Source organism: Mya arenaria, chromosome 7 (assembly GCF_026914265.1).
Source record: "Mya arenaria isolate MELC-2E11 chromosome 7, ASM2691426v1".
Taxonomy (NCBI): domain Eukaryota; kingdom Metazoa; phylum Mollusca; class Bivalvia; order Myida; family Myidae; genus Mya; species Mya arenaria.
In genome coordinates this window covers 59,072,283-59,090,719 of record NC_069128.1, presented here as the reverse complement: position 1 = coordinate 59,090,719, position 18,437 = coordinate 59,072,283, and the positions used below count along the sequence as shown (strand labels likewise).

The 18,437-nt window shown below is 33.1% G+C and overlaps 1 protein-coding gene across 2 annotated transcripts in view; it reads left to right on the top strand.

The window, feature by feature from the left end:
• LOC128240368 (titin-like) overlaps positions 1-18,437 on the top strand; it is a 332,344-nt gene that overhangs the window by 302,873 nt on the left and 11,034 nt on the right. For both annotated transcript variants that reach the window (XM_052956995.1, XM_052956996.1), the window contains 9 exons: positions 624-746; positions 2,554-2,748; positions 3,639-3,737; positions 5,226-5,423; positions 7,302-7,400; positions 8,629-8,832; positions 14,655-14,836; positions 15,475-15,653; positions 15,953-17,693. In XM_052956995.1, the coding sequence (XP_052812955.1) occupies positions 624-746; positions 2,554-2,748; positions 3,639-3,737; positions 5,226-5,423; positions 7,302-7,400; positions 8,629-8,832; positions 14,655-14,836; positions 15,475-15,653; positions 15,953-17,693 (3,020 nt within the window). The remainder of the gene's footprint in view (positions 1-623; positions 747-2,553; positions 2,749-3,638; positions 3,738-5,225; positions 5,424-7,301; positions 7,401-8,628; positions 8,833-14,654; positions 14,837-15,474; positions 15,654-15,952; positions 17,694-18,437) is intronic.

Genomic DNA, 18,437 nt, shown 5'->3' with positions numbered 1-18,437 from the left:
GAAATAAGCCAATCAGACAATAGTATCCGTGTTAAAGTCCGGGGATGATAATTAACAAACAAAATGTTGATTGTTTGCAATCAATTAGTTTATTATTATTTTCATAAGTGTATTTTCCTAATACACTTAGCATGGTGTTTATTTTAGATACTGTTTAAAGTGAGGGCGATAACAAGTTATCTGGTACTTACTGGTATAATGCCTATGTGGTTTATGAGTGGTTATGATTTCAAACCACTTCCTTTACCATGGTTATTGCAGCTGTGTTAATTCAGTTATGTCCTATGTTAGTCTTTGTAAAAATGAAGTCATATGCACAGATTCACAAAGATTTTGGATTAACCATAAAAGGTCTGTTCATATGATCAGTTGTCACCTATAATAAAGATAGAATATTCACAATGTACTAGGAATTAGTACCTAAATTAATAGTAAAAAAATCCATTTCATGAAAATATCTGATTTAGTTTTATTTGATTAAAACATTGAAATGTTTTGAGGTAATAGTTTTTAAGATACATGGATGTTTCCATGGAAACCACTTTACTTATTAAGTCTTTATCATATTTGTTGTTTTTTTAAAACACTATTACAAAACTTTAACACCCATTCTTGTATTTCAGTGCGTCCCAAATCTCAGACGGGTAAAAAGTCCATGTTTGTGCCCCCGACAGTTGACGTCCAACTCGAGGATACAGAGTTTGCCGACAAGGAAAAGGACGCGACACTCGTCTGCAAATTTCACAGTTAGTGAAACTTTCATTATACTTGTTTATCAATATACATTGTTTGACATTCTTGAAGTTTTCCTGGGTAGGTGACTGTCCAGAGTTTTCATAACATGGGAATTGACCATTTCATAGAAAAACATAACACAGGTCAGAAAGTATATTACCGGTAGCTATATACCCAGGTAGAGCACCTGACTTTCTGGGGTTGTGTGTTTGATCCCCAGATTGGTAGCACATTTTCTAAGCCTGTGACAACATTTATTAGTGTAAAACTTCACATGATTACAAACTCCATTTATTTGAAGAGAGTAAGTTCTATAAAGTGTTAAACACAATCCTGCAATATCAGTATCACACGCGGTTGCTGCATCTGAGGAATCTTAAATTTTGCTGAAGGAACTTACTTAAACACAGCCCTTTCTTACTCATAGAAATTTCAGGATTAAAATTAATAGCCATGTTATGGTTAGGCACAATTTGTAATTCTATGTTTTGTTCTTGATTGGTGAAAATGTTTAGCAAAAAATAAATAAGTGACGTTATTTGGCTTGTACACGCTGTTCAGTGCAAGACCCTTAGGATGTATGGTTTTTATGTCATATAATTATATACTTAAATATCCACATCACAACGCTGAGGTTACATTGAACTGATTTTAGGAGTGGAGCATAAAACAACTTTGTATGGGAATGACGTGAGCGCTTTTAGGTTCAAATATGTTAATTATAGAAAAACTCTGCCTGAAGTAAGGAATCAAAATGTTTTATTAATTTTCATGTATTTTATTTGCATAATTGTAACAAGTGTTTTTACTATTTTACACATTATTTATAATTTTGCCCCTCAAACATTATTACATGCATCATATACGCTAAATATTTTATATGATAATACCACACCCTTCCCATCAACATCGAAATAATTCACTCATAGGAACAGCGTTTTATCACCAAATATTATTTATTACATATATCAAACATTAATAAACTTGAGTTTGTAATAGACTGCAGCCTGCCATAAATGGGTGTATGACAGGACTATAAAAACTTTCAAACTTTAACAATTGAGTAAATTGTGGCGAATGTTGATGTAAAGTCGATCCTTACAAAATGTCATGTTGTAATGTCCCTGAGGTCAAATCACTTCAAAATAATCGAATTCCAGATCCTTATGAACAAAAGTTAGCTAAATTGTTTTGTTTCATATTATGTAATTCTGTTGTTGTTTATTAAATTATTTGTTTATATTGATATCATCTTTAAAAAGGATAAACTGTAGAAGGAATTTATATACACATACTTTTGTTGGAAATATTTTCATTCAAGGTAGCTGATTTTGTATTCATGATGAATATTAAAAAACTGTTTTAAGATGAGTTAATGTACTTCTAACTCGTTCATAAAGAATTTACGCATTGTGTTTTAACTGACAAACATAATATCCTGTTTTCTGAAGGCAGTACCAAATTATGACATCATGTATGTTAAGTTGTAAAACTACTACTCTTCATGATTATTCCTGGTACTTTTTGAAGGCAGATGTATGATTTGATGTATAATCTAAGGAGAAATAGTGTTTAAGAGTGGCATGGTTATTATTACCTGTACAAGGATGCAACTGGCTTTTATGTGTTTACAATTGGAATCAGAAAGCGTGACTCATGACTGCATGTGGAAGCTGAAGCGTAATGAGTTATATAACAGTTACCGCTCGTTAAATCTTCGATATAATCTTAACTATAGGAATATTCTTCAATAAAACCTTATTTCTAGCAATACTGTATCAAGCTTTCATGAGAAAACGCATCTTTAAATTTGCTCAGATGCCATTGATGGGAGAGCCACATGGTTCCGGGAAGGTCGGGAAGTGAGCTCATGGCAAGGGAAGGCCACGTTTGACGGACGGACCGCAAAACTGGTGCTTAAGGACGTGAGCAAACGCCTGTGTGGCACATACGAGTGTGTCGTGAAAAACACCGGCGGCGAGGCGAAGACACGCGCCCTTGTATCACTTCTTGGTGAGTAGTTGTTTTGTTGATAAATATAAATGTTGGAATAGGTTTAACACCTATGTTTTACAATACAGTAACACCTTCAACTTTTCAACTGCATGGACTAAGAGATTTATTAGCAATATGCCCAGGAATGACCAGAGGCTGATCCCTGCTGAAACCCTGTTGGGGTATAAAGTTCCCTGTTTGGTGCTTCTTGGATAATTAGAAAGTGATATATATCAACTGTTAACCGAGATACTCTTGGACCAAGTTTCACAGCCAGGTTTTAATCTGTAAGTTGAATAAAAATAATCATGCAGCAGGTATTTTGGTCCCTAAACTTTTCATTTCTTGTTATAACCACAAGTTATATTTTGTCTTTCATGTTTAAGGTCATTCACACAGCCAGAAATCAGCCATACATTTTATCAATACTTTATTACAACATTTTATATTGTATCTTCACACTTGGTGCACAAAATTTACTACTAATAATGAGATATATGTACAGTAAACATTGCAATAAACTTCAAGTCTGGTCGATCAATTCGCCATAAACTTCATGAAAATATATCAGCAGGAGAACACTGAAACATGTTGTTATTGCATTCTGAAAACATGATGAAACTGAAGGGCTGTTTACAATATCAAGTTTAGATTTTTTATAAAAAAGAACAATGTTTTTCAAATCTCAACCTTTGTTGTTCATTCTAAGCTCAGGTCATAAACCAGCCATCGAGGTATACAGTTTGCTTATAAAAGAATATCAATGTTTGAACTTACATTGTTGCTTTTAAGTTCAGGCTACAAACCAGCTACCAAAGTTTGCAGTTTTCCTTTGAAAAGACCTCTACGTTAATTAACTTTGTCCCATGATTTTGTTCAATTACTGAACGTTTGTCTCTCTATTTCAGACCCCAAAGTAAAGCCGACGCCACCTAAGTTCACTGTTGCCCTTGCGGACACGTCCGTGGAACCAGGAGAGAAAGTCGTGCTCGAGACTCAAGTCACAGGTAAGCCATTTTTAGCCTGTTTTTAAAAAATAGTTGATGATAGCCTTGGGGTCATTGTTTGTGTTGTGTATGATCTTTAGATTTGGCATTGGTATACATGTTCATGTTACCTGAGACAGGATGCTCATATATAGCAAGACGTATAAACTGGCTTTCATTAATGTTGCTTTGGCTTTCACTTTGATAATTATGGTCTCTGTAGCTTCTGTTATCGTCTTGGATCCTGGGTCACCGTCGCTTTTGTCAGCATCCTGGGTGACAGGGTCAGATTTTTTATAAACCATAGTGCGGGTACTCCTGGTCAAGCTGGCTTGTGGTTCTAACTATATTTGTAGAGTAAGAATGGTCTAGTGGTATGCCTCTCACCCAAGAGGTCGTTGCATTGGTCACCACCAGGGTCACATTCTCTTAGCCTCTCAAAAAAGGAAACCTGGGGCCGATTTAAATTAGATCAGAATACTTAGGTTGAGCAAAAATTAAAGAGTAGAATCCGAGTGTTTTCATTGAATGGTTAAAATAATTGGCCAATAGACTGAAGCATGTTTATAGACAAGGGTGAAAATAATATTGAATAATGGCCTGGTACTGGTTTCAACCCAAGAGACATACTGGTGACTGATTCATATCATCTTATAGAAGTCTTCACAATTGAGCTGAAATAAATTAGTGTAAAATAACCTTTAGCAAGTGCAGTTGCAATGTAAATTACATAAATTTCAAAAATAGAAGAGATTTTATGATTAGCTTTAAAGTGACATATGCATTTTCATCGTAAGAGAAAAATGATTGATTAAATAATGATTTTGAACCAATGCATTAGTTTTCTTGGTGGAAATTCCGTGTTGAAAGGATTTGCAATAAAAGCCCTCCAAGATGGGGAAAATTGATCACTTATTACTGTACATGCAATAAAGGTTTATAAGCTCATTATAGAGGTGCTATATATCTATTAATTTCTCACCACAAGTTGCCTCTATTGATAATGCAGGTATTTTTATGAAATTATCATGGGAAATAGATCCTTCAAATCATTGTTATCTTTTTATTCCCACAATTCAAGTCCAAAGAATTTCTGGCCTTATTTGGAAAAAAATATGATGCTGTGTGGACTAGAGACTTTGAGTTTTGACTTTCATTTATTATATTAGGAAGATATTTATTATGTTTCATATTTCAGTGGGATTGAAAATGGACTTTTTTTTTTTAAAGAAACTTTGGCACAAAGTTAGGAAAACATTTAAGCCATTATTGAAATTGTACTAAAACAACATAGCTATGTGTGCTTACTTTTATTTGTCTGCATTTTGATGCTATTATAAACACATTCTAAAGTGCTTTTCCTGACTCACAGGCCAGCCCAACCCTGGGAAACTGAACTGGTAAAAAAACAGATAAAGTCCAGTGGTTTTGTGTGCTGTCTTATGTTACGCCAGAATTTTTTATGCTATTGTTATACACACATTGTGAATGTATTTTCTCGGCTCACAGGCCAGCCCCGCCCCTCACTGAAGTGGTACAAGAACAACGAGGAGCTCAGATCCTCCCAGGACATCCGCATGGATTACAAGGATGGCAAAGGTCGCCTCATAGTGAACAACCTTGACCCTGCCCAGGACGCACAGTTTACATGCATTGCGAGAAATATCGCAGGCGAGGAAAAGACAATGGCCTCCATTAATGTTACAGGTTAGAAAAAAATGAAAGTTTATAGGGATTATCTTTTAGAATTAAAGGGAGGTGTTTGTAGTATATAGCATACAAGGTTTTAGCTTCTTGTTAGTGATACAGATGTACGGAGGAATGCAACATGTATTGAAAATGTGAAAGATATGTATTGTCAAAGACATTGCAAAAATAGTATACAGTTGGACGGGTGGGAGGTGGGGAACATTACGTTGTTAGGCTATTTACATTATGTACGTTGATTAATTTTCAAATGTTTAATACATGAGTAAATTGAACGTATATCCGATATGAATAATCTGTCTCTAAAAAGATTAATTATCTGCTATTAACCAAATCCTTCAATTTATAAATGGTTGTACAATTGTGTGTTCAGTGTGTCATGTCAGATAAATATAAAAATGGATTAACTGGGTGAAAAATGATTAAATTAAATGCCGCAAATATGCTAGATGCCTTTTATGAAGTCAGGTTACCTTTCATGATTAATGTCATTGAGGGGAGATTGCAATATTGGTTTAGATTTCTTGTCTGATTATAAACCAGTTAGTCCAAAGGTTCATACACTTTCAGATAGCTCATGTATAGTGTATACTTACGTATGTAGATGCAATGTACAAGTGTTATTGTCTACCAAAGGATAGATGTATTGATTTGTAATAAAGATTTCTATTATATGCTTTCCAGTGTTTTACACTGTAACAATTATTGTCTGTAAGTTTAGCATTTCTTGTACATCCTTACCCTACCTCCCCCCCCCCCCCCCCCCCCCCAAAAAAAAGTAAAAACGATCTAGTATTGATTTCCCCCACTTCATATTTTTTCTTTAATTATCTGATATATGATATGATTAATATACATTACTCAAACATGTTCTGAGCCAGTATGTCCTTCGTTGGTTACAGGGGCATTTGTCTGAATGATGAAGTAGCTATTTTGTGACAGGAATTTTTGAGGGCGAGAGATCTTGTATGTAGATGAACCGAAGCGGACAAATTGAAATTAAATCTATACAGGGAAATAGCTTCAGGTTGAGTAATCAACTCTTGACGAAAGTGATTTCACTTACTTTATAGACACATTTTCTAGTGTCGGTGTGTGTATTAAGGATTTAATTCTTTTTATTCATCAAGGTGTTCTTTACTGATTAAAATCTGTTGCTAGGAGACAGGTCTGTGGATGTGCCATTTTTCTTTTTAATTAATGTCACAAGCTCAAAGACATTCTAAGTAATGTTTATTGCTGAAATACATGACATGTTTAGATTTTCCTTCATGAAAAACTTGTGTTTTATTAAAAACAAAATTTTGAAATGTTTATAAATGATTTTAATGGAAGATTTATGTTCTTGGAGGTTTAGTTTTATGGATATTTCATTTGTTTTATGGCTGTTCCTCAAATTTTATGAAGAAATTCTGAATATAAAGTTAATATATAAGTCTCTGAAACACAGTGCAAACATTTAAATCAAGATTCTGTCTGAAGATTATAACATTAAAATTTAATTATTTGCTTGAAATGAAATTATATTTCTTTCTCTATCATATTTGTAAACAAGATTATTTGAAATATTATCAAAATCAGTAAGGTCTGCTAATTGTCAATTATTCTTAACTCAATATTCTAAGAATTAATATTGAATTTGCTATATATTTTATTTTGGGGAACTATTATTGAACACATATTTTTGTTTACAGAAAGATATTATACATAACAGATATAGTATAAAAGTAACAGGAGAAAATCGATGCCAGGATATTTTGCTACTTTTATGTAAAAATCTTGATTAGCTGAGTGCAATGTTTATTATGCAATATCAAATTTCAGTCAATTAATCAATTTATCAATAATTAATGAATGTGTTCTTTTTTATGTGTCTAGGATCTGCGGATGTGAGGGAGCCCCCAATATTCACGAAGGAGCTCAATGATATGGAAGTTAACGATGGAGACAGAGTTGAGATGAGCGTGGAGGTTAAAGGTCAGTGCATTAATTACATTTTTATTGAATTATAACTTCCATTATGGTTATAAAAAGATAATGTTTTGTTATAGACTTAACATATAGAGTTATATTATATGTAAAAGATATAAAATCGATCCTTAATATGATTTTATGAATGATATAATTTTCTGAGTAATAAGTCAAACCTACATGACTGTAATTCAATGGACAAAATACTATGATATACATGTACTGTAGTTAGAACCTCTGTTTTCATTTTCATAACTTATAACAATATCAAATACTTGGATATAATTCATGCGAAGCTAACATTACATGATGCATTAGGTATTTGTTCGTCTGTAAGTTTATGTAAGTAAATGTTTTTGCATGGCATCTAGCATGGGCGTTTCAGACTGAGATATGTAAATCGTGTTTACAAGATGAAAATGAGCATGAAATTGGCCGCAAAATAAACTTAAAATTGGTCTAGTTACGTACCTTAAAATTCTTCAAAGTGTTGATTCAACATGTTTGTTCAGTTTTGAAAGTATTGAGTGATTTTATTTTTTTTCTGCTGAATTTGATTGTGTCACATCAGTAAATCATTATCCCCCCCCCCCCCATGGTACATGGTACACCTGTTTTCAGTGACAATACACACAGGCAGGCCTATAACTCTGGCTTTAATAATTATTTATTTGTGCTCAATCTTTTAAAGCTGCACTCTCACAGATATAGCATTTTTAAAACTTTATTTTTTGTCTTGAAAAGAAGAAATTTTTGCGTAAATATCTGCAAACCAATGATATAAGGTTGCTGACAAAGAATCAGATTGTAGATTTTCGTATTTCCGTTCGAAAGTAATGTTTTATGGCTTAAACTGTTACTAACGTTAACGGTTTAAGAAAAATGCAAAAAACATCCAATTTTGAACTTAAATATAAAAATCTGCGATCTACATTTTTAACAGCTGTCTTATTTAACTGGTTTACTTGGATTTTTGCAAAAATTGGCGCGTTCCAAGACAACAAATAAAAAGTTATCAAAACATTCAATCTGTGAGAGTGCAGTTTTAACTGGAAAGAAAACAAAATGACAAGTGTTGCATTTTGCTCTACAGAGCTCTTGTAACTTAATGCTCATTCATTTCCAAAAGGGTCGATGGACATTTGCTATAGAAATGCTGGTATGTCCACATGGCCCTTCATGTACAATAACTGTTGGCATGTGTTGCATGTATGTGTGCTGTTGTCTTGTCCAGGAAGCCCTCCTATAGACATAATCTGGGTACACAACAACCGAGAGATCCCGCCCACTGACCCGGTCTGTCGCATGGTAACCAAGGGCAACACCCACATGCTCATTATTCCCGAGGTTTTTCCCGAGGACTCCGGAGAGTATGTCTGTGAAGCGTACAACAGCTACGGAGATACAGATACGTTCTGTAGGCTTAATGTGCATGAAGGTATTTTTGTACATTTATTTCCATTTAGTTAATTATTTCCTCATTGAGTTTTCAGTATTTTTATTATCTTTTTGCATCGAGTTATACAGTCCGCCCAAGATAACATGAACATCTCAATAGTTGGAATATTCGATATGAAGATGACAATCAATACATGAGTCAACTGTTCTATCCTATTGTATCATATTTAGATTTAAGATATTTTCCTGCTGTCTATCAATCAAGTAATTGTTTGTAAACACAAAATTATCTTGGGCGAATTGTTGATCTTTATTCCCCATTGCATTTTGTCTATGTTCATGATTTTTTTTTATATCCTTTTTTCAGTAGTTATGTTACCTACCTCTATTTAGCTTTCTAGTAGTAATGTCCCTTTTATTTAGTTTTGCCATTGAATTTCATTCTTTTTAGTTTGAAATGTATTTGGCAATTTTTGTTTGGCATAAAACACATCTGCTTCCATCAGAAATCTTGAATTTCTAAATTTACATGTCATTAATAGGTTCTTAAACTGAAAAGAAAATTAATAGAGCTTTGAAAATCACTATATATGAATGAATACAGGTTGGATATTTATTTATGGTTAAGACAGGGAATATGGTGATATAATGCATTAATTTATGATAATTCAGTTTTGGTCAATTAATTTTTTATGAGGGGTATTGTAATGTTTGGTGAATAATCATTGGGAGGATAATTTAATATTTGTATGTAAATTGATTATAGATAGGACATGAAATGGCCTAACGAACAAGCAAAGAGAAATTTCATACTATAAATCATAGGCACAGCAAATAAGATTTTCTATCTTATCCGAACATCTTATTCAAATACTTATATTGTAAACATTTGATATAGTATTAAAGAGAATCTGTGTTAATCATTATCAAAGTGGATTTGGAGTTCATGTTCTATATTCCTTTATATTCATTTCAAAAATAAAACTAAAATAAATTGCTCTTTTATACAAAACACACAATTTCGTAAATGGCATTTAAATGTATAAAATAGATCATGCATACTTAGGCAATTATAACATATAATCGCTAATTACCGCTGGTGGGTATAATTAATAACCAAGGCTAGTAATTTTAGTCTGTACAAATATTAACACTGCCATAGTTTTGCAATATGAAAAAAAAAGTTTGACTGAAAAATATTGATTTTAATGTTTTCGGTACTTGTTAAATTTTTGCATGCTCATTCATATTTGATGATGACTTGATATTATTCAAATTAATGCATAGAAGGCTTGAACATGTAGAAGATAAATACCTGTTTTATCAAAAAGTGTAGAAAGTCTCAGAAAAACAAGCATATAATTATTGCAGAATCTAATAAATAGCAGTAACAGCTGTTTAATTTAACTTCAGGCAATTTATGCAATTGAAGGTTTAGCGCATTAAAGGGTGGTAACTCCATATCAACTTAGAAGTTTGTCACTTTTGCTTTGCTAAGCTGGTAGAATGTATTTGAAGTAAGATATCTTGAAAATATTGATTATGGACCCATATGGATTCAGAAATTATAGAATTATTAATTTGATGGTGTTTCAATAGCGCCAGAGGTACAATACATTAGGCGTTAAGTGTTCGATATAAATACTATCACAGAAAAAAAGGTAATATGATTTGGTAATATACATTTTCATTTATAGTAAAAGTATTGTGCTTTGTATTATTAATTACTGGACCGTAACAGAATGTGGTTTTATGTCATGGCTATGATAGAGAAGAAAAGAGTATATGAAAAGAAAGAATGTTATAAGATATAGTTAGATACGCTTAATTTCATAGTGAAGATAAAATTGTAGATTTTGCTGCTGCATTTGGAAATCGGGTGAAATATAAGGTGGGGTTTTAAGTTTTAATAATATTAATTCACAAAATGTCAGCAAATTTAGCATATTTTAAGTATTATAAACTAACAGATTGAAAAGGAAGCCAGTATCGTAATATGAACCTCCATCAATTTTCCTCAAACTGTAAAATTAACAAAATATATAATAACATTTCTAAGATTGTGAAGGAAGCTGTTAATTAAATGACTTATACTTTTGGAAACTTTGTAAGGTTAAGTTTTTTTATTGGATTTAATGTGTCTTGTTTTAAAATAGGAAGTTTAAGATTATGGAGGAAACCGGCTTGAATTGCTTATAATTTTGGAATCTCTGTCAGTTTAAGATTTTTTATTGGATTTTAAATTTCCCCCGAAAAAACATTTTTAAAGAAATAAATTATGAAGTTTATGATTAGGAAGGAAACAGTTTCAAACTTATAATTATGATATTTGGCTTATATAATTGGCTTATAATTTTGAAATCTGTCTTAAGGTGGTTTTATTTAAAGTGCCAAATAAGTATAAGATATTAAATTATTAAGTTTAAGATGAAAGAGGAAGTCTGGCAGAAGGGTTTATATGGAACCTGTTCTGATCATAGGGCTTTCTTCTAAGTGTATGTGCAAGTGTTAAGTTTGTTTTCATTTTAAGTGTACTTGTTTGTTTTCATTTGAAGTGATTTACTTGTTTGTTTTCAAGATATAACAATTTATGGTAGCTGGCAGTGAAATGGCTTCATGTACAATTTTGACACTGCCTCGTCAATGAACGTCGCTGAAATAGGTGAATCAAATGTATGGACATAGATGTGACAGACGGTGGACTAATTTACTTAGTAAGATTGTATGATAAAATGAAACCGTATGTGGTGGGTTTTCTTCAGCTTTAATTTCAAAATGGAGACTTTGTAATTAAAAGGTGACTTCAACGATATTAAAAAAAGAGATAAGATTTAAAAAGGTAAGCAGACATATTCTTGAAACACTTCTTGATATGCTCCAGGATGAAAATGATATAATTTATGCATTACATAAGGTAGGGAAAAAGAAAAGAAAAAAATCACTTTTTTGGTGAATGATTATTTTGTTGTACTTAAGAAATCTGACCCATTAATTTAACCTAAGCAAATGTGTGCCTATTTAAGGTGTTCGACCCACAGCTATGTGATTTTAGGATGCCAGTTGACCCTAAAGAATTTCGGTATCATTTTAAAGGGTTTGTGTGAGAAAGAAAAAGTAAACACATATCAAAAAAATAATTAATAATGAACGAATGCTTGTTTAATGATTGTAAATTATATGATATATGTTCAATTTTAGTTGAAAATAAGAGCAAATATACAAACTGATAACTTTTTTTTATGATAAACTTTCGATCATTTATTTAACATATTTGTAATCAGTAAACAAATATTGTTCAAATGATACTAGAACTGTGTGGGGGTCACTAGGGGCTAACATTTTACATTGTGGTTAATGGAGTTACCAGAGAACTAGTTCACATTGAGATCAGATTTCTTAACCACAAGTAATAAATCACCCGAAGTAAAAAAAAAAATGAAAAAATAGTTATCTTATAAAATGAAGGGATTATAATGTTATAAATTAAGGGGATTTTTTTATTTAAATGTCTTTTCAAAGGAGTTAATAATTTATGTGACTCTTGATGATAAGAAAATATATTTAATCAAAATATTTTTTTTTCAATTTGAAATACTGCTCAATCAAGAATACATAGATTTTATTGTTAATTTTACTTGTATAAAAATGGGGAAGACTTTTTTTAGTGTATTTTTTGTATTATGTTTTGTCAGATGTAAATATAATGGCATTGCGAGGATGATGCTGGGACATTTAAATAAATTATTCATCCTACCAAATGAGAGTGGTAAATCTAACATTCAAGTGTTACATTGCCCACCGACATGAAAATTTATCAGCAATTACCAATTACAATGACATTTTCAGTTAGGGGTACTTGAAGCATTTGAGGCAGAAAACTGGTTAAACTAGATGTGTTTTGTGCCAAATTTGGGGATATTTGTGTTAGTTAAAATATTTTGCTTTGGAAATGGAATGATTGAATTGTAACATTTTGCTAGTTAATTAAATACAACACCTGTACATTGTTATTGTTGTATGCCAGGTATGTTTTTGAGCATTTGCAATTACTAACATTTTTTATATCAAATACTCCAGGGTTCAAATTCACTTATGACTTGAGTCTGAGTTTTAGGCTCAGAAAAAAACTGAGTTTTTGAGACTCAGTCTCAGAAATCCGAAATTTGGAATCTTTAAAAATATTCTATAATATAACATTTTTACAAAAGAAGTGTGCAATATTGTAGAGTTCCTTAGATTATTTGTAAAAACAGGTACACCTATTTTTAGCACCTTTGCTCATATATATAAGCATTTTTACAACAAAATTAAAAAAATGCATTTCTGAGTCACAGCGTCAAGATGTTGGCAAATTTGACGCTGTTTTTTTTTAGACGCCATTTTAAGTTAATTGAAATGAATATGGTTGATAAAATGCCAATAGTTTGTGTTGAAAAGTACAATAATGATGAAGCTAAATAGTATAAGTAACAAACATTTGATTTAATCTGGGAACTTTCCGGCCTGTTTTTAGTCTTATGATACATTATCTTACCAAAACAAATTCGCGAATATTAACTAGATAGCTAAATAATTATTGTGAAAATTAAGTGGTAAACACAAAATTATTCATGAACATTAACAGTTTATCTTATGGCAGGAATATGCCTCCATAATTCAGTGACATTATGTTAATATTCTCAAAATAAAGGCATAAAGACCAAATTGGAAAGACTTTAAATTACCTTCGTGGGTTTTTGCGTTTATATGTTCGTATTAGCTCTTGAGGTTAATTTACCCCCATGGGTATTTGTGTTTATATGCACACATTTGCCCCTGGGGTAAATATACCCCTTGCATTTATGGCCAAAGGGCAAGGGTAAAATTCAACCACGTGGGTATTTGCGTTTATATGCACATATTTGCCCCTGGGGTAAACCTCATTATATAAACTGCTTATAGGAATAATATGTTCTTTATCTGTCACAAATTGCTATCTCTACAGTTATATCTTTTGATATTTAAATTTTTGAAGATTTCATATTACTGAGTCTCAAGTTCAAACTACACTTACATTATTTCAGTATGGGCCCTGATTCTAGTTTTAATGTTTGCATATTGACGCTGCATGTCTGCAAAATATCTCAATGATCAGAGCTTGTATCAGGAGTAAGCGGAGTTTTGCATTGGAGCCCCACAACTATTGAACATGATGTTTTGCATGTTTTGCTCACGGAGATGGAGATCACCATGGTTACCAGTTACCCCACCCACTGCCTGCAACATTTTCATGTTACCCTGGAAACAAGGCATGGCAATGCATCATGGAAATAACACTTAATATATCAGAACGAAAATCTGCAATATTCTCAAAATCCTCTCCTCTTGTATTTCCAGAGGGCCTCCGCTCAAATCTGCTCAAGACCAAGAAAAAATAAACCCAACCAAACCTCTCTAAATCTCTCTTTCGTTTGTCTTTCTTTCTCTCTGTCTTCTTATTTGAATGTACAGTTTTATGAATTTTTTTCTTCTACCTTTCTTTACGTTTGAATTTTTGGCATGTTTTTTATAATTGTGATTTTTTTATGTGATACAAAACATGAACTTTATGAGACATTATGAAGTGTTTTTTATGACAATGTGCAATATTTTTATACAAAAAAAATGACAAGACGTTTGTTATTATTGTATGTCAATTTTACGAAAGTGACATTCCATTTCCAAGGTTCTAGTGTTAAATTTGAACCTTAGATAGTCATGCACGTACTAGGGAGTTTTTACCTACGTATTGTGTATGATAAATAGTGCATTACTTTGATATTCATATGAAACCAATGCATGCCGTTTGTTGTTTTCTCAATTACTAACATAAACGCCAACTAGACAAGACATTGGAAACAGACGAAGACCTGCAGACTCCTCCAGCTTTCCTGATTGGCCCTCAAAGCTTACATGTGCGAGAGAACGAGGCCGCAATTTTCACGTGCAAGATCTCAGGAAATCCCCCACCCTCCGTCCAGTGGCAGCGAGGAAGACAGACACTGAAACACGGCAATAAGATCAAGGTGGGTAAAGGCTTATCAGCTTGTCAGTACACATGTATAGCAAGGCCCATAACTCTCTCTTTACTGAACATTGAGTTATTGCCTTTAAATGGACTGGATAAGATAATCTGACAATTGTGGACATCTGTTTGTTAAGCTTTTGGTGTGTTGAAAAAAAAGAGTTATAAAATCAAAGAGAATAAACATCCTGATGTCTTTTTATGAAGTCTAATGATATATTTGTAAGGGTTAGATCTTTATGCAGATGTATAATGTTCTGATCAAATGCACTTTGGAATTATTGTTCTCGAATGTCTGCGGTTATCCACATTATGTCATTCATGCTTAAATTTTTTAACAAAAAACAAACAAAAATGGTAATGCTGCCTCTGTCCATAACTTACGCAGATTAACATACTGATAACATACCAAAATAGGTTCATTTTAAACAAAATATATCACAGTACATGTATGCTAAATCCCATTTGGAAACCCCTAATTTTGGGACTCGCAGATAAACTTAATATTCTACAAAGAAGGTTGGGCAAGTATTTATGCGTAAAAGTTAATTGGCCATTTTGCTTAGAATAACATTTTTTCAGATCTTTTAAGAAACAGAACTCTTTCATATTTGTAAAGATTATCTTTCAAAACCTCAGATCAGTAGTGTTGGAGAGGAACACTTTCTGGAGGTAACGTCCCCCTGCACACGAGACATTGGCCAGTACACATGCACCCTCTGTAACCCCCTCGGTGCAACAAGTGCCACTTGTGACCTCACAGTAGGGGAGGTAACAAAGAACTGTGCTTCCCCATCAAGATTCCTTCTCAGAAAAAGGTGAGTGATATCCCTTTGATTGAAATAGTAACTAACTGCTTCTAATACAGCCAAAATATGTGTCTTTTTATAAGGACAAAGTCTTAAGACAGCTGTATTGTCCAGTAATTTGTATTTTTCGAATATTTTAAATCATTTTTCTCAATTGAACATAACAAATCTTTTATAAATGTTTGGCCATTTATCCCAACAGTGTTGTGTATATTCTTAAAAACAATAATAAAAAAGGATTATTTACAGTATGTTATGTGACATAATCAATATCATGTAGGTTATTGAATTATGTTTCTATTTCATAGGTCTCAAGATATTCACACCGGAAAGTACAACGGTACCGAGTCTGAAAGTTCTGATATCTCAGCAGGTGATATAGAAACATTGCGAACAACTCTTGCAGTGGCAAGAAACAGTGCACCATGTATTAGTTCACAACTAGTATCTTCTCCAGTACAGCCAACATTCGCAGTTACAACATCTAGTGTGCCAGTAGTGTATTCTCCTGTGCAAAAGAAGAACTTTGAAGAAATACACGCCAGAACTGTCAGTGCACCAAACAACAATCATGTACGTAAGAAAACTGATGATATAACCGCACAGAAACAAACAGTAGAACATAGAGTTCAAAATTACAGAGGAAAATCTGAAAAGACTGAAATCACTGTACATCAAAAAGTAGATACCGATGGTGCTAAAAATATATTTTCTATAAATGGTGATGAAAACAGTCAGCGTGTAGATGGTGCAATAAGAACTACATCAGAACATAACGGACACATTGAGAGTCCAAAATCCAACACTGTTCATGTAACAAGTATTGAGATAACAACACCTACAAGGAAAGACGTCCCTGCTCAGATAGTGGAACTCAGACCTGTGATAAAGGGGGGAAGTATTTCTAAAACTGAAACAAGGAAACATAATGATAATCAACCAGTATTAACAGTCAGAGAAAAGCATGTTGTGAATGTCGAAAAGAGACTGCCTCTAGATAGTGCCCCTGCTCCTGGTAAAAGTGTTCCAGTCCACAAACTAAGCACACCGGATAAAGGTGATAAACTTGCAGTGGAAAAAGTCGGGGGAGTAACGCAGGTTGACTTTAGGGGAGTTTTGAAAAAATCCCATGACAATCCCCAAAGTGACTCAGACTCCAAGAGTCATGTAAAAAAGCATCTTAGTGATCGTGATCTACCTAAGCATAAACAGAAAGAAGTGAAAACTGATTTGTCTCAAAAACGGAGACTGTTTGAAGGAGACAGCCATAAACCTGCTTCTTCCATATCTACCAGAAGTGTTCCTATACAGAAAGTTAGTAATAAAACTGCAAAAACTGGAACTGTTGGTAAAGCACTGAAACAGTTTGAATCAAGTGCTTCAGATACCCAGGCAGATTTCAGAAATGTGTTAAAACATCGATCACATGATGACATAAAGCATAAGAAAGTTGAGGACAAAGATGCTCAACAAGTAGACTTTAGAAACGTGCTCAAACATAAGTCTCTAGAAGAAAATCCTGACTCGAAACAACCCACTAGATCTCCATTGAATGATCTGAAGGATAGAAAAGGGCGGATTTCAAGTGCCTTTGAAAGTGTTGAAAAATCTAGTCTTCCAGACAGATCTGATATTAAAGTGACTTCCCAAGGCAGAACAAAAGCAAGAGTAGCCAATCTTACTCTGGATTTAAGTAAAGCTGGGAGAAAGCCTGACAAAGATATTCTTAGTCATTCTCGTGGATTTAAAAGTGTGCTTAACTCAAATGAAACAGAAAAGTTTAAATCCCAGGAAAATTACAATGGAGATATAGTGAAACCAGTCGCTAGACGGAACAATCAAACTCAAGCCAAGTTGTCCAGTATGGAAGTTAAATCAAAATTAAAGGAAAGTCAGAAACATCAAGAAGTGGACAATGAGAAACCAGCATTTAAGGAAACTCTGAGACACCAGGAGGTGGACTACGGGAGCAAGGTGACCCTGGAATGTGAAGTCAGTGGGAAACCAAAACCGGTCCTGACCTGGGCAGTCAACAACCAGGAAATCAAGGTGGGTGAGGGTTATGATCTTGAACTTAAAAGATTAATACATTTTTTTGCTGAGATATTTTCATGATATAAGTTTAACTCAGAGGAAATCTTATGGTCTTGTTGTCAGCGATGGCAATTTGGTCTCATTGTCAGCAATGACATTTTTTGTCCCTATCATCATCCAGAAATGATAATGTGGCTTTAACTCAGAAATCGTTATGCAATAAAGTAAGTCCAATCACTATGACTGATAAAGATGAAGTTATTCCCGTTATCAACCAAGTATGGATGTCAAGCTTTGGTATTGACTTACAGGGCAATAAGGTCGCGAATAATAAACATGAAAAATAGCAGGATAAATTTGTAAATTATGCGTTCTTGCTTGCTTGGTAATCCTCCTCACTCTTGGCACAAAAATAGCAGGATAAATCGCTAAATTATATGTTCTCGCTTGCTGGTTTATCTTCCTCCATCTTGGCACCAACCATGTTTTCTCTATATTTATTTCATCATTGCTACATAATTGCATTGATAATAGTTTCAAATAGTGGCCTTGAATCATTTCTGCAAGGTTTTTAGTTTTGCATTTTGTTTAAGAACAAATAAAGAGATGTTTTCATGCTGTTGAAGAGGTTATAGCTGAATTTGTAAAGATTTAATCAAGTGTTTTATTAATTTGTTACTTAATCTTTGCAGTTATGGCTAAGCATTCCCTGTGGAATAATTATAATTGGCTTTATGTCATGCATTGCAAAGGTACTTT